The following is a 14,106-nucleotide window of genomic DNA, read 5'->3' as shown; positions in this document are numbered from 1 at the left end:
ATAGTAACCATTACCTACTTCAGTCAAATCAGAAGTAAATAAAGGACATTTACTGTTTTAAATAATAGTTCAGTTTAAAACACTAAAGTTCAGTTCAGTTTAAAACACTCAAGTTCTGTTTCAGTCAAAAATTTCTTAATAATCAGTTACTACACAACTAAAGTTCAGTTTGGTCAGAGTATATATTTAGAGAGTGACGTTAGCCAAAGAAATGAGGAGAGGTCTGTGAGAACGAGAAAGAAAAGTGAACGAGAACGAGAAAGGGACTTTGGCCAAAGGAAATCATCCTATCAGTTACATAATCAACTACCTTAAATGAAATATATGTGTAAATGAGCATGAAAAGTGGACTAGTTTATGAAGTTAACAAACCATTCAACTTAGACACAAACAAACATTTTTTTGAAACCATTTTTTAAAACCACTTAACCTTTTACTTGCGAGTAAACAAACAAAACCAATTTAAGGTACTCAGACACAAACAAACAAACGACCAAAACAATTTGTAAAGTTAACAAACAAACGATTCAAAACAAGCTACAAACCATTACTCAGACACAAATAAACCATTTGAATTACCTTTCACCTGCGAGTAAGGAATGATGTTGATAGTGGTCCGATTTATTTTGCCCTCCTTAACCTCATAAACAAACCAAAAACAAGAGTTAAAACATAGGAGACAGAGGAGAAAGAGGACAAAAACGTTTACAATTCACTCATACAAATCTATTATAGGGTTTATTATCAATACAACACACGAAAGGCATAAAATCTAAACCTTAACTCGAAACCCTCAATCGAAACCCTCAATTGAAACCCTAAAATCGAAACCCTAAATAAAAACCATAAATCGCGTAAATATAAATCGAAACCCTCAATCGAAACCCTCAATCGAAACCCTCAATCGAAACCCTCAATCGCAACCCTCAATCGAAACCCTAAATCGAAACCCTAAATAAAAACCCTAAATCGAAACCCTAAATCAAACCCTAAATCGACACCTAATTAAGAGATGAAATTAGGTTTAAATCGACGGAGCTTACCTTCTCTATAAAGCCGGAGGAGACGGAGGAGATAGAGGAGACGGAGAAGACAAGGAGGCGAAGAGATCGGTTGACTTGGCGAGACAACAGAGACAGTGGAGACGACGAGATCGGTGGACACGAGGATACGAGGAGAAGAAGAGACGAAGAGATCGGTTTAATTGGTGTTTTAATGGCCGGAACACACCAGAATCGGAGAAGAAGAGATCAGTCGGCGTTTCGCCTTTTGGGAGAGAAGAAGAAGAAAACACGAGTTCCAGATAGAAAAAATGAAAATGAAACGAAGTAAAAAAAATGATTTGGGAATAAAATTTTCGTCCAAACAGCGAGCCACATACCCGAGGATCATGCCCAAGAACTGATCCCAAATAAGATCAAAAGGCCTGATCTAAAGGCCACTGTTCATTAAATTTTATTTTTTTAAGGCCTAAGATCATGCCATCAGTTATGCCAATAAACATGGCCTTAGTAGTTCTGCTTAGTTACAAATCATCAATAACGTTAATCAGTTGATATCGCAAATTCGTAATAACTAGCCATATTTCATGAATAGACAATTTTGTCAATCATTGAATAAGAAACTCCTCAAAATTGAGTGCTACTCAGTTTGTTCTTTAATTGATGATACACACACAGCTGCGTTGAATTCACGGAAATCTCTTAACGGTTCGGATTGTCCCACGTCATCCACGAATAGGCCAGCGTGTCTTTAATCACCGCTGATTTAGAAGAAATCATTAACTAATATTTGTGAGGTATTAATAGGCCATAACTTTAAAGCCCAATAAAACGTGCACGCTACACACTATTTGCTTTCGGTTCGAGAGAAACAAGTTTCAATCTTTATGTTTGGTGAGACACAATGTGGGATTCTCATTACATAACACGACTAGATAGATACTATCTCCTAATACGGATTTGTCTCTAACAGGGGCAGAAGGTTGTTTCCCATCATTCCACATCTTACACTTACTGGTAACTACTTTTAACATAAATATGATCCTAAACTCACATAAACTCATCAAAACATAAGTGGATGATTGAACAATTGAAACTAGAAATGCTATCTATACATTTATCTCCAGCGATGACCACAATTCGGGTTACATCAGACAAAGAACAATTGTCATTCCTTCTTCGCCTCGCATTCAATTATAGCTATGTTAATTCCTTGTAGCATAACCAATAGTTATCGAGATAAGATATGGAAGAAGACGACCTCCCTATGCTGACACTTGGCACAACGCACAGCCTTGGTTCTGAAAAGAGTAGGGTCAGAACTCAGAAGCCACATCCGTTAGGATCTGAGTTCGTTTCACTTACAGAGTGATGAGGAACCTCGTTTTTGTACACACAGCTGTTATCAGCTACTTCCTGCAAGCAAGTCAGTGCCCCCCAAAAGTACAAATTTTAATGATGAGGATAAGTCCATGATCCAATCTAATAATTTTGTAACAACAAGATGGCAAATGCAGCTTAAATAAAAATGTCAATAACTACACTCAGTTTGTGTCCATCATCAATAAGCTAATCCTTTCAAAAAGCTAAATCAAAATGCTAAAACCTGACATCAAAACAGTAAGCAATCATTAGGAGAGACACTCAAGATATCTCCATGTGAGTAAAGACATCAAAACACCAACTCTGAGGCAGGCAAACACGGTGAACAGATTAGTCACCTCGTTTTCTTTTACCTCCAACAGGTAGCTCGATATGAACCAAACTGGGAACGTAATTATGAATAACTGGCCAAATATCTGACATTCCTAAGTCGTCGACCTTGAGACCAAAACCAAATTCACTGACTTTATTATCCTCCCCGAGAAAGTATACTTTGTCGTTGCAGTGGATTCCGTCGGCATGCACCCATTTCTGACAACACACGGCGACTTTCTTATCCTCGTCAAACACAAACCTTACCAAATCATTAATTTGAAGATCACGGCTCAAATCCAATGCTAAGACCTTGTTCCAGGACACCGCTTTGGTGGTGGTGGAGTCATCAATCTTACTCGTCACCCATATCTCAGCCTTGGATGTACAATCGGGCTGTAATAACACAGAAAGTTTCTCTCCGCCTACAGCAACAGAAAGCCTCATAACTTCAGGCAGTGGACACTGAGAGGGAAGAGGCACAAATAGAGATGATTTCTCAGTTGAGAAATCGAATCTGAACAAGGACCAGCCAAGATGCGGTTTTGATTCCTCGCAAGCGAAAAAGTAAGTATTTCCCTTGAAAGACACAGAAGAGTCGTTATGGATCCGAATGCACCAGCCTGGTGGATCGAGATCATCATCAGGAATCCTCCTCCACGAATCAACAACATCAGAGTTAAGCTCGTAGATTTCTGCATTCTTGAAAGAATAACCCCAGGACAAAACTTTGTAGCTTCTTCTTCTTCTTCTTCTTCTTCTCTTACCGATGCAGCAGTATCCGAGAACAAAGAGGCCGCCTCTCCTGCAACGATTTCCGGTTTCGATCCACCTGGTTTGACCATTCAACGGGTTCCAAACCACTATTTGAGATCCGCGGCCGGGGTGGCCATCGTGGGTGCATAACAATAAGCCATCGCAGGGAAAGGCTTCATCTATATCGAACTGTTCTGAATTGTTATAATACGGATCTGGGAGGCTAAGCTCTCTTCCTACCTCTACAGATGGAGAAGGAGGAGGAAGAGCATCATCTCCATGTTGGGGAAGATTGATTTTGCTCACGGTACAAATCCTCATCTTCTCTGTCAAGATAAGAAAGAGAAACTCCTTCGCGGCTTTCTCGCAGTGCTCACTCGCGAATCTCCTATCATCCTTGAACAAACGGTTCCATCGTTTGCAAGTAGATCGTAACCGTTTCAGGGATGTGGCCGGAACGCGACAGAGGATCTCATCTTCCACCAAATCTTTAGGAAGATCCGGTATCGCCATTGATGATTGATCACAGTCTCAGATGATCGCACAGTTAGGTTTTTGGTTTTTTTCTTTTTTTTTTTTTGTCTTTAGTGGTGGGGATAACAATTTTAATTATTATGTTGAAAAGGGAATTAAAAGTTGGAATTCTGGTTTAATGTCGGTTTGATATGAAGCCAATAGTGATTGAATTGGTTCTTCTGCGGTTTGCAGTAGTTGGGACAGATCATAGGGGTGACTTTGGTGAAGTATTCTTACCAAAACAAATAAAACATATGATCTTTATATATATAATTATTATATGTTAAATCACAAACTAATAATAATGATGAGTATTCTTACAAAAAATGTATTACAAATTTTTTAGAGGTAAGAGAGAGTTAAGGAAAATTGATTCGATAATTATATTACAAAAATTTCTTTTGTTAAAACATTGCAAATTAAAAAAAATAAAATAAAGATACATGAATATGTAAGAAATCAAACATCCAAAGTAAAGAATGGAGATGGCTTTTTTAGCTTCATTCTCTTATTTTGAGATGGTCATAATTAATATTTTTGAATATGTATCGATAAATTAATTTTAGTATAGCCATCAAAAATTATTATACGATTAAATTTTAAATTAAAAAAAATACTACAAGAAAACAAAAAAGAAAGGAAAAATTACATCAAAGCAAAGAAGAAATAAAATTGAAATATAAAATATATACGAAACCAAATATAAAATCAAACTCTTACAATGATATCTTAATTGAGTTTTTGACCCATAAAAAAACATTAAAAATGAAATTATTTAGGATTTGAGATATAGTGGAAGGATATATGAGAATGATTATTTATAGGATGAGAAATGATAGAAATCTCTTTATTTGCTAATTGAATTTTCATTAAATTTTATTTGTTAGTGAATCAACAAGTTTTGATATGTGTAAAAACTAAATATTTACAAACATGTAACCTTTTATTTTTGGTACTAAAGTTGTTCATGCATAGAATGATTAATCCTATTTGTAATACTAATACAATTTATCAGTTGACATATTTGAATATAAATAAATAATAGTACTAATAATTAGATGGTGGAATCTACTTTCGCTTAGACTTAATAGTACTGCTTAATTACAAATGATCAATAAATTTTAATCATTTAATATCGTAATAAATGGTCATACTTCATGAATGGTTAATTTTGTCAATCATTGAATACAAAAGTTCTCAAAATTGAATACTAATGGCTGTTATTGGAGAGATGATTTCTAAATCAGTATGGAATTGTAAATTCTTAAAATCAAAACATATGGATTTTGAAATAACATGTTTTATCCTTGGATTTGAATCCTTCTATTTTACACTTTCAAATCCATTTAAAACATAATGTGGATTTGAAAATCCAAAAACAAATCATTGAATGAATAACAATGGATTTTACAAGTATTTGCAAATCATGGAACCAATAACACATAATTTTGATAACTATTTTAAAATCAATGATTAAATAACACATGAATTTTGTTTGGATTTCCAAATCCATTAAAATCATAGAACCAATAACTGAGAGAACCTAATGATCCACAAAATGCTAGCTATCAAAATAAATTACGACAATATTAGTTTGAAAAAACTTTAAAATACCTTATTTATTTTTATTTAGAAGTTTAATACCTTATATTTTTCATTAGAATAAAAATATTTCATTTAAATATTAAACAAATTATCTTTATATTATTAGTACATTTATACCCACAACGATGGTTACAAAGTCACTACTTTTATTGTTTGGTTAAATTTTTACATATGAACTTTCTCCTCCTCCCTTGCCACCTCCTTCCTTACCAAGGATTCTGAGCTCTTACTACTGTCAGTAGGGTTAAAGATAACATTGATTTTGCCAATTTACATGGTTTTTGCTGTTAAGTTTGTTTTTGGTAACTATAATCGTGAAAGATTTACATGGATTTTGTTATTTGATGGCAATAAATGAATTAATTTGATACAAGTTCTCCAAAATAATTCATCTGAGTTGATGAAAACACATCAGTGTCATCGATGCTCAATGCTCAATCAGTCGATGCTCAATGCTCAATCAATCGATCAGATTTTAACCATGTAAATCTTGACAATTTGACTATTTCATACAAATTTATTTGTTAGCGAATCGACAAGATTTGATGTGTAAAAAACTAAATACAGTATTTACAAAAATATAACCTTTTTTTTGGTACTTAAGTTGTTCATGCATAGAATGATTATCCTGTTTGTAATGCTAATACAAACATAAAAATAATAATAATAAGATGGTGGAATTTCTAAGAAGTAGTTGACAAACAAAAACAAAAACAAAAAGATGGTGGAATTTATTTTCGGTCAGAGTTAATAGTTCGGCTTTCAGTTTGACAAATGCAAGGAGTTACGAAAATCTTCTCCAGTTCAGTCTCTGGCGTTATACGTGTGGAAACATTCAAGACGCAAACATAGTTCTTCTCAAGCTCCTAGCTTTGTTATTCTCGCTTTCCCTTCAGGTCTGCGTGGCGTCTTATATTCAACATTCAACACAAACGCTCCTCCGAACGCTGTGTTTAACCGTGATTTCATTTCATGCGAGGGAGAAGTTTGCGATTGCGATTGTGGTTACAGACGATGATGGCTTTTGTTCCGGGACGCTACTTGCTTTCGGTGGTGTTTGTTGAGCTGTTCACAAGATACTCGCGGACACGGAGAGGTAGCACGGAACCGTTGAGAGTGGTAGTTTAGTATACCGGCAGCTCCGGTGATCCTCCAACACGACAAGGACAATTAAAGGAAGAAGAACTGAGGAGACGTCAATAGTTATTACTATTCTCTACATTGCTTACCAAACCTTGATTGAAGATCTGAAAGCCGTATCACAACAAAGTGAGGAATGAATAAAATAGCTAGATCCCAACATCTATTGATTTATATTACTCAGTGTCCCATTTGTAACGATGTTTAATTATTTTAAGAATTAATGTCATCTTCACAACAACAGCATAAGGAAACAGTGTAAGTGAAAAATGAGAAAAAATAGAAAAACATACAGAAGAAAGATTTGGGGGAAACATGAGCAAAAAGACTCAAAACGACTAATAACTATTACCAAAGTGTTGGACTTATAAATTTCACATGGAAAATGTAACCTAGAGGAGGACAAAAATAATCGAAGTAAGTGAAACCCATCAGTAGATAATATATATAATTATATATTAACCTTTTCAACACTGAACATATTGCCAATGGTAGCAATGGCTTCATCATCATCTTTATCATCACAGCAAATATAATAGTGTGTTGATTCTTCATAGGAAATACGGAACTCCACTTCTTGGCCCCCTCATTTGGTTGTTCTCTTCTGTCTCTGTGAAGAACTTCACTTCCCTTTCCTGGTTACACAAAATATCTCAATAAATTTAATCATTCTACCCATTGACAATGCAGAAACCTACGATCCATGACAAAAGCAGCTATTCGAATTTTATTGCGCGCTTATTTTATCTATATTTCTTTCTATAATCCTCCTAAAACCGTTGCTTGAAGAAGTTTATAGCAGATGAACAAGTGTTTATTATAACTGAAGCATTAAAATACCCTCTACTTACAAACAGATGCTGGCATGGCATGAAAAGAGAAGATAAGAGTATTCAATCAGATAAGATTAAAGAGATGTCTCACCATGTTGTCATTGAAACTCAATATAGACGCGACATTGCCACAGCGGTAACAGTAATTAGGTGCAGACCACACCTTCACAAAATAACCAAAAATGAACGTCATTAAGCAGAGTTTCAAAACGCCCAGTATAAAAGATGTCAATTCATTAGAAGCAGGACACTCACAGTTACAAGGCCTTTATCTTGGAACATGTACTTGAGACCTTCTTGTACAAGCTGGTGGGCGCGGCATACTAGATCAAGCTTGTTGATATGGTTAAACTGCATAAAAAGCCAAACTCAAATATCAGAGATGTGAAATTGATTTATTAGTTACAGTAGCAATTTACTATTTTGAGAGGAAAAAACATACCTCAGTGGTAACCCTGGATCCAAAAAGCCAACCAGCTCCACGTGGACTAACCGCCCATGTTTCAATATCTTCAGGATCGCTCCACATAAGATCGCAAAAGGGCCCTTCATGAGGAATTTCGCAATTTCGCTCGATCAGTCTTATCTAGAGCCCACAACAAGATGAAGAGTGAGTGGATGACCTTAATAACTTGTTGAGCTAGAAGCATACTTGACAGGTGAAGCCAAAAACATTAAATTAGAGTTTAACCTGATCAATTGTCCGAACATCCGGGGAAAGGCCACCATGAACACATAGAACCTAGACGACGCAAACATTATATTAGTATAGCATAAAGCTTACTTATGCGTTATCAACGATAATGCCAAGCTGCGGAACAAAATAACTCACTGTGCCATCTATAATAGCTGACAGGGTAAGATAGTCAAAAACATCTGTGCAATATCGCCACGCATTAGCGTTACCATACTTCCTTTGGCATTCATCATAGAATCCATACACCTAGACAGCATAAATGGTTATGTGTTACAACGGAATATCCAATGTCGACAATCCATGTAAAAATATTTTGATCATCCTACCCACAGATTAAAAGGAATCTATAATCGAATTGCATTCAAAGGCTAATTGTAAAAATTAATCTTAGCAGAGGTTTTTCAGGAGTGCGTTAAAATACAATTATCGCTAAACTTTGTGCCTTAAAAGCATATTGTATCAACTAAGAGATTCAACAGTTTAGGGATGAAGATACAACAAGAGCTACAAGGAGAACACACATGCTAAAAAAAAGACTGGCACTATATGAAGCACCTTCTGAAATTAGCTTTCCAATACTCGATTCACATAAAATGCATCTTAGCTAACTTGACATGGCATTGCCACATGTACAAAATCAGAACTTTCAAAACCCTGTTATAACAACCAGAAGATAATCAAAATTACTTACCTCCTACTACTGCTTTAAAAGCACAATAATAGATAGTAAAGGAACAGAATAACACATACCTGCGTTAGCTGTCTACTTTCATGATTTCCACGCAAAAGTGTAATATTGGCTGGATGTCTACATATTAAAATACAAAGGAATTAAAAGCAACTCCATGCCCACAGCAAAGAAAGCTAGAAATATAAATTCCCCAAAGTCTTCCAAGAAAAAACAATGGATTTTACACCTAAAATAGAACTCTCCAGAGAACATGTATATAGTGAAAGAGCATTCAAATCTTAGGTATCTTTCGAAAATGTAAGAACAGACAAACATGAGATGCTTGAGAAGCAATGACCATTCTCGTATGGACTATTAGACTGCAATAAGTCAATGGGCATATCTCTTCCAAGGAAAGATAAACAATTGTCAAGATTAATTGCTTACTACACTATAACTTCGTATTAAGCACAATGAAAAGCACAAACAAGGGTATATCAAAGGCAAGATTCTATGATGACAACAGTCCCAAAAACTTACCTAGCTTTAAGAAGTAAAAGAATAGTGAAGACTTCAAGGCTGTTGTAACCTCTATCCACAAAGTCTCCCTGCGAATTTCCCACAGCATATCATGATTGCATTCATATCAAATAATGTCAATAAGAGAGAAAAGAAAAAAGAAAAACTCTGTACCATAAATATGTAATTTGTCTCTGGAACATGACCTCCAGTCTGAAAAAGCTTCATGAGATCATGAAACTGGCCATGTATATCACCACAGACGGTGACAGGACTGTTTACAGGCTGTACGTTTGACTCCTCGATGAGTATTTCTTTCACCTGTAAACATTACAAACATCTCCTGGTTATGCAATCTTGGCTAATCTACAATCAATCGCTGAGAAAGAAGGACAATAAAATTACATCTGAATACATCCATAGTTGAATACTTGAATAGAAAGAACAAAAACCCTAAAATCACTACACAGAGGGTAATTACAGACCAGATTCGAATTCACGTTCCATCAAGATATACAGATACACCAAAGTAGAAGAAGAAGCTCCTCAATCGACTCAACAGGTACATTAATCCATTCAGAAGAGAAAGGCAAGTAAAGAGAAGATGACATACGTACTCGCAAAGAAGCTGAAGCTCGTCCTCGGAAAGATGCTGACCATCTTTAACTTTGGAAATCCATTGATCCAAATCCATAGCTTCCTCTCTCTGTTATATACCTCTGACTTAGTAAGAACTTCACCTCTTTCGAATCGAATCAAATCGAATCAAGATAGATCTACCAGAGAATCTTCGACTTCGTTAGGGTTCTTACGTAAGAGGAAGAGATGAAAAAGAAAAAAAAAATGAGAGAATGAGAGGTTCGAGTTCCACAAAATGACACACAATACGGCAAAGGCAAAAAAAAAAAAAAGATCTCGACCCAAATCCCAGATCGATCTCCGCCGCTTCAAACGCACAAATTACACTTTTGCGTTTGTATTTTTTTTCGATCAAACGCAATCGTTGACGTACCAGCGTCTCATTGTAAAAATTACGATTGTGATCCCTCTTAATTTTGATAATTACAGAAAAGTGACAAAAACTTTATGATCTGCGTCTCAACAACCCTCCTTGAACAAATTAACAAAAATTCCGATACAAAGGACATCACTTTGTTGAATCTTCAATCTCCTAAATTTACATAATCCAACAATTTACAAAGGAATGGATGTTAATACCAATCCAAACCAAAAGAATCATCAATTAGTAACTTTTTCTTTTCTTTTGTGTGTATAGAGTTGAAAAGGACAACAAAAAAATTAGCAACAAGTGGAAGTTGCTATGAAGAATGGTGGCAGCAAGTAAGGACAAAGTTGTCCATGAAATGGTTAAGCTCAGCTGTATACAGTTCTGGGTTACTCCGGTAATGGTCTACATGAGGTGAAGATATGAAGTTGCAAGCTCGGACCTCGTGTCCTGCTTTCCTCTGCTCTACAATGAATGATTCAACTTGTTCCGCAGGTATAACTCTATCTGCAGAGCTGTAAATGTATAGCTGTGGACATCTTGGTTGTGCTGATGATAAAGTGTCTAGAACATCCGCAAGTCTCCTGTGAATAATATGATTGCGTGACTTTGTTAGTGTGAAATCATAGGAACTGGATGAAAGAATGTGTTTGATAAAAAGCTAGAGTTTGCTACCTGTTTACTTTGGGAAGATTTAGAATCACCGCAAAGAACTTTTCAAGAATCAAAAGCAAAGCAGTTTCTGTTGCGGCAGGTTTAGGCTGTGAGAAGTTTATACCGTTAGTTTGTGTTCCTACGTTTGACTCATATGATGAGCTTGCAGATCCTTTAGTGGCTACACTGTTCTTCTTCAAGAACGCAGCTGAGAAACCTGATGCCCATACCTGTTTTTACATGCCAATTTAGTATCCAGAAAGTTCAAACGAATAGAGTGCAGAAATCTATAAAAAGAATGAATCAAGTTCCGTCATGATGGCTTAAAAAAGTGTAAACATAGCTATGAATGCAAGAACCATTGCTTACCGTAGGATCTGCAGCAGCAACAGGAGCTGAATCCACTATGCAACCTTTAACCTTTCCCATCAATGATGAATCTTGCTTCTGAAACTTCTCCAAAATGGCTCCATATCTGCATATGCAATAAATGGTTAATTCTCTCAGTAAAATGTAAAACACATGAAAGAAACCCGGAGATATAGATAGAACTCACGTTAACCACCCTGTGTTACTGAAGGTGTGAAAGACGAGATTTTTCTTTTGCTCTTCATCTAACCAATCAGCCAAGTGATTAACCAGCGACTCAATATTCTTCTCTGCTTTGCCTCCAACTTGATAACTCATAATCTCATTCATGGGAAGAGTAAATGTGATGACATGGTAACCCCTTGAAGTATACCATTCCGCATATTTTTTAAGATGCTTCTGCTTTGATCCAAGCCATCCAAGCAAAACCACAACAGTTCTATTCTTCTCCAATGCACAGCTCGAGGAACCAGACACATCGACCGCCCTAGTCTCAGGCAAATGCCATCTATAGGAAACATCAGGAACCACAAGTGACGCCCCGATTGTGAATGCTGATGGTTTCGATGCCTTCGCCAATTCTGCAGACTGATAAACACTACGAAGAGCGGACAGAGAAGTAAGAGAAGGAGCTAGATCACAGCATGGATTAGTAGCTAGGAGATCAACGTTTGGTACATGAACACGAATTCTAGACAGAAAGGATAAATCCGCGAGCTTGGATGCTGTGTGTTGAGAAACCCACAAGGAGCTTTCGTCCTGAACAGAACCAGACACTGAAGCAGTAACAATCTGCTCTGACTCAGAACCTCGAACTAGTGATCTAAGAGAAGAGAACCTCTCAGAGACATCAGCAGAGACAGAAGCGGCAATAACAGCAGCAGCAGCAACAAGTGGCCGTTGGATGATCCCAGACAAAGAACCCATGATTGGCCAAAATCTAGCAGCAGACCAAACTCAATAATAGAAAAACAAGTCCCTGTTATATAAGAAGAGATAGATTTGTAATAAGTATGGAGACACACACACAAAGACAGACATGTTTAAAACGCGTGTAAGACTCCAAGATTGTAGGGACATGGTGCTAAATTACCTGGAAGGTTCTTCTTCAAACTCGGGCTGTCAAAACTTGACAGCCCGACCTCTAATGGACTGATGAATTGTCAGAAGTCAAATCAATCTTTCTCTCCCAGCCAAATAACACTTACCTGCAAGAAATTGTTTCAAGTCAAATTATCTATTTTAGTTTAAACAGTTTTAAAGCTTATGATGTTGACACAAAGGCGAAAAAAAAAAACTTTAATCTTCTCTACTATTTGTTCTTCTCAAAAATCATGATGATCCCCACCTCTAACAAAAAAAAAAGTATTTTTTTCAATTGGATTATGTCTTCCTCTACCCCAGAACTGATGAGAAAAAAACGTTGATGAACAATTAAAACTTTTTATTCCCCCAAAATAAACAACCCAATTGAGATGGTGGAGAGGTTGAATCCCCAGTTTTGCAATAGAAACAACACCACGAGGAATTTTACCGTAAATTGAAAACAGTTTGAGAAAAAAAAAAACCCAAAACGAAAAAAAAAAAGAAGAAGAGCTTGATCAATCTCGCAGATAGATCTCTCTCGACGTGACAATGGCGACCTTCCCGTTATACGGGAGGAGAGGCAACGAATAAAGACAATGATTAAACCAAACGGAAAACCAAAAGATTTCGAAACCCGCTAACGAATTGGGTACGCAAAATAAATCAAATCGAATTCCAGAAGAGCAAATTGAAGAAAATCAGAGCAATAAAACAGAAAAGATGGTGCGGGGGCAAGGAAGAAGAGTAAATGTTGTGAATCGGAGCAAGGAAAAAAAAAACTCACCACAAAGAGAGACGAGAAGAGGGAAAAGAGAGAGATGAAATTTTGTGTTTTGTCTTTTTTTTTCTTTCTCTTTTTTTAGGGCAAAGAGAAGGAAGAAGAAGGTAAATATTATTATAATCGCTTATTAATACAGTACGTCTTCGAATAAAAGAACCGAACATGTTTTTCTTAGCTGTTAAAAAAAAGAAAACAAATATCTTTTCTACCTTGATATTTTTGAGCTCTTATTATATTGTATAAAAAGAATTAGTATAAACTTTGTTGAGGTTAATAAACTGTTTTAAATATTTTTATTTATAAAAATAGAATCTATTTCTAGGCAATGTCATTTATATTCAGATTATGCATGCAAGACTATTGGCAATTTTTAAGTGTGTTGTAGGTAAATTTGTTTGTTTATATATGTAATTTAACTATTACAAAAATGATTATTCGTTATGAAATTGTTTTTGTGGATTTGACCTCATGCATTACATGTATTTAAAATTTATGGATTTGTTATTAAAAAAATATTTATTATAAGGTCAGCCATATGAGACTATTGTATTCAACTTACTACCAAAAGCTAAACTACCCAAGAGAGTAAATTTAAATCAAATATTAAGATAATTTAACAAGAAAGAAAAAAACGCTAAATTAGTATTACAAATACAAGACCTTTATGAATCAGACCACTTGGATGTGAAACATACGACATTTCAATGACGCCAAAAGAAAAGGAGAGTTTTTTTTTTTTGACGATAAGGAGAGTTTATGAATGAGAGTTATGTATCTT

At 35.7% G+C, this 14,106-nt stretch overlaps 3 protein-coding genes across 8 annotated transcripts; all 3 read right to left on the bottom strand.

Annotated features, from left to right (window-relative positions):
* Nucleotides 1-1,862: 1,862 nt before the first annotated feature.
* Nucleotides 1,863-4,113, bottom strand: LOC104746401 (F-box protein ETP1-like). Of its 5 annotated transcripts, none has more exons than XM_010467867.2 (3): nt 2,723-4,113; nt 2,367-2,417; nt 1,863-2,302 (listed from the first exon to the last, which is right to left on the bottom strand). In XM_010467867.2, the coding sequence occupies exons 1-2, from the start codon at nt 3,963-3,965 to the stop codon at nt 2,407-2,409; spliced, it is 1,254 nt and encodes a 417-aa protein (XP_010466169.2). In that variant the 5' UTR covers nt 3,966-4,113; the 3' UTR covers nt 1,863-2,302; nt 2,367-2,406. The 5 variants fall into 5 exon arrangements, with proteins under 5 accessions (XP_010466169.2, XP_087345727.1, XP_010466168.2 ...); XM_087489601.1 differs by having other exon boundaries at nt 2,738-4,113; XM_010467866.2 differs by having other exon boundaries at nt 1,863-2,417.
* A 2,791-nt stretch (nt 4,114-6,904) lies between these two features.
* LOC104746399 (phytochrome-associated serine/threonine-protein phosphatase 1-like) lies at nt 6,905-10,434 on the bottom strand. Of its 2 annotated transcripts, none has more exons than XM_010467864.3 (10): nt 10,046-10,434; nt 9,607-9,753; nt 9,454-9,521; nt 8,994-9,051; nt 8,379-8,489; nt 8,238-8,288; nt 7,989-8,132; nt 7,802-7,897; nt 7,638-7,709; nt 6,905-7,348 (listed from the first exon to the last, which is right to left on the bottom strand). In XM_010467864.3, the coding sequence occupies exons 1-10, from the start codon at nt 10,124-10,126 to the stop codon at nt 7,265-7,267; spliced, it is 912 nt and encodes a 303-aa protein (XP_010466166.1). In that variant the 5' UTR covers nt 10,127-10,434; the 3' UTR covers nt 6,905-7,264. The 2 variants fall into 2 exon arrangements, with proteins under 2 accessions (XP_010466166.1, XP_087344886.1); XM_087488760.1 differs by having other exon boundaries at nt 10,050-10,408.
* Nucleotides 10,435-10,524: 90 nt separating this feature from the next.
* On the bottom strand, nt 10,525-13,553 carry LOC104746400 (uncharacterized). The gene is made up of 6 exons (XM_010467865.3): nt 13,332-13,553; nt 12,555-12,669; nt 11,649-12,440; nt 11,462-11,567; nt 11,114-11,322; nt 10,525-11,022 (listed from the first exon to the last, which is right to left on the bottom strand). The coding sequence occupies exons 3-6, from the start codon at nt 12,386-12,388 to the stop codon at nt 10,752-10,754; spliced, it is 1,326 nt and encodes a 441-aa protein (XP_010466167.2). The 5' UTR covers nt 12,389-12,440; nt 12,555-12,669; nt 13,332-13,553; the 3' UTR covers nt 10,525-10,751.
* Between the last annotated feature and the right edge of the window lie 553 nt (nt 13,554-14,106).

The sequence above is a fragment of the Camelina sativa genome, chromosome 15 (assembly GCF_030686135.1).
Source record: "Camelina sativa cultivar CO46 ecotype springtype chromosome 15, ASM3068613v1".
NCBI lineage: Eukaryota > Viridiplantae > Streptophyta > Magnoliopsida > Brassicales > Brassicaceae > Camelina > Camelina sativa.
The sequence above is the reverse complement of the archived record's forward strand: the minus strand, read 5'-3'. Positions and strand labels throughout refer to the sequence as shown.

Excerpts from the sequence above, each read along its gene's own strand:
- LOC104746399 (XM_010467864.3), bottom strand. The coding sequence starts at position 10,126 with ATGGATTTGGATCAATGGATTTCCAAAGTTAAAGATGGTCAGCATCTT. Across the intron at positions 9,754-10,045 it reads TTCAGCTTCTTTGCGAGTAC|GTGAAAGAAATACTCATCGA; the intron begins GTATGTCATCTT and ends TAATGTTTACAG. Across the intron at positions 7,349-7,637 it reads TGAGTTTCAATGACAACATG|GAAAGGGAAGTGAAGTTCTT; the intron begins GTGAGACATCTC and ends TTGTGTAACCAG.
- LOC104746401 (XM_010467866.2), bottom strand. The coding sequence starts at position 3,965 with ATGGCGATACCGGATCTTCCTAAAGATTTGGTGGAAGATGAGATCCTC.
- LOC104746400 (XM_010467865.3), bottom strand. The coding sequence starts at position 12,388 with ATGGGTTCTTTGTCTGGGATCATCCAACGGCCACTTGTTGCTGCTGCT. Across the intron at positions 11,323-11,461 it reads TTGCTGCTGCAGATCCTACG|GTATGGGCATCAGGTTTCTC; the intron begins GTAAGCAATGGT and ends ATGTAAAAACAG. Across the intron at positions 11,023-11,113 it reads AATCTTCCCAAAGTAAACAG|GAGACTTGCGGATGTTCTAG; the intron begins GTAGCAAACTCT and ends TATTATTCACAG.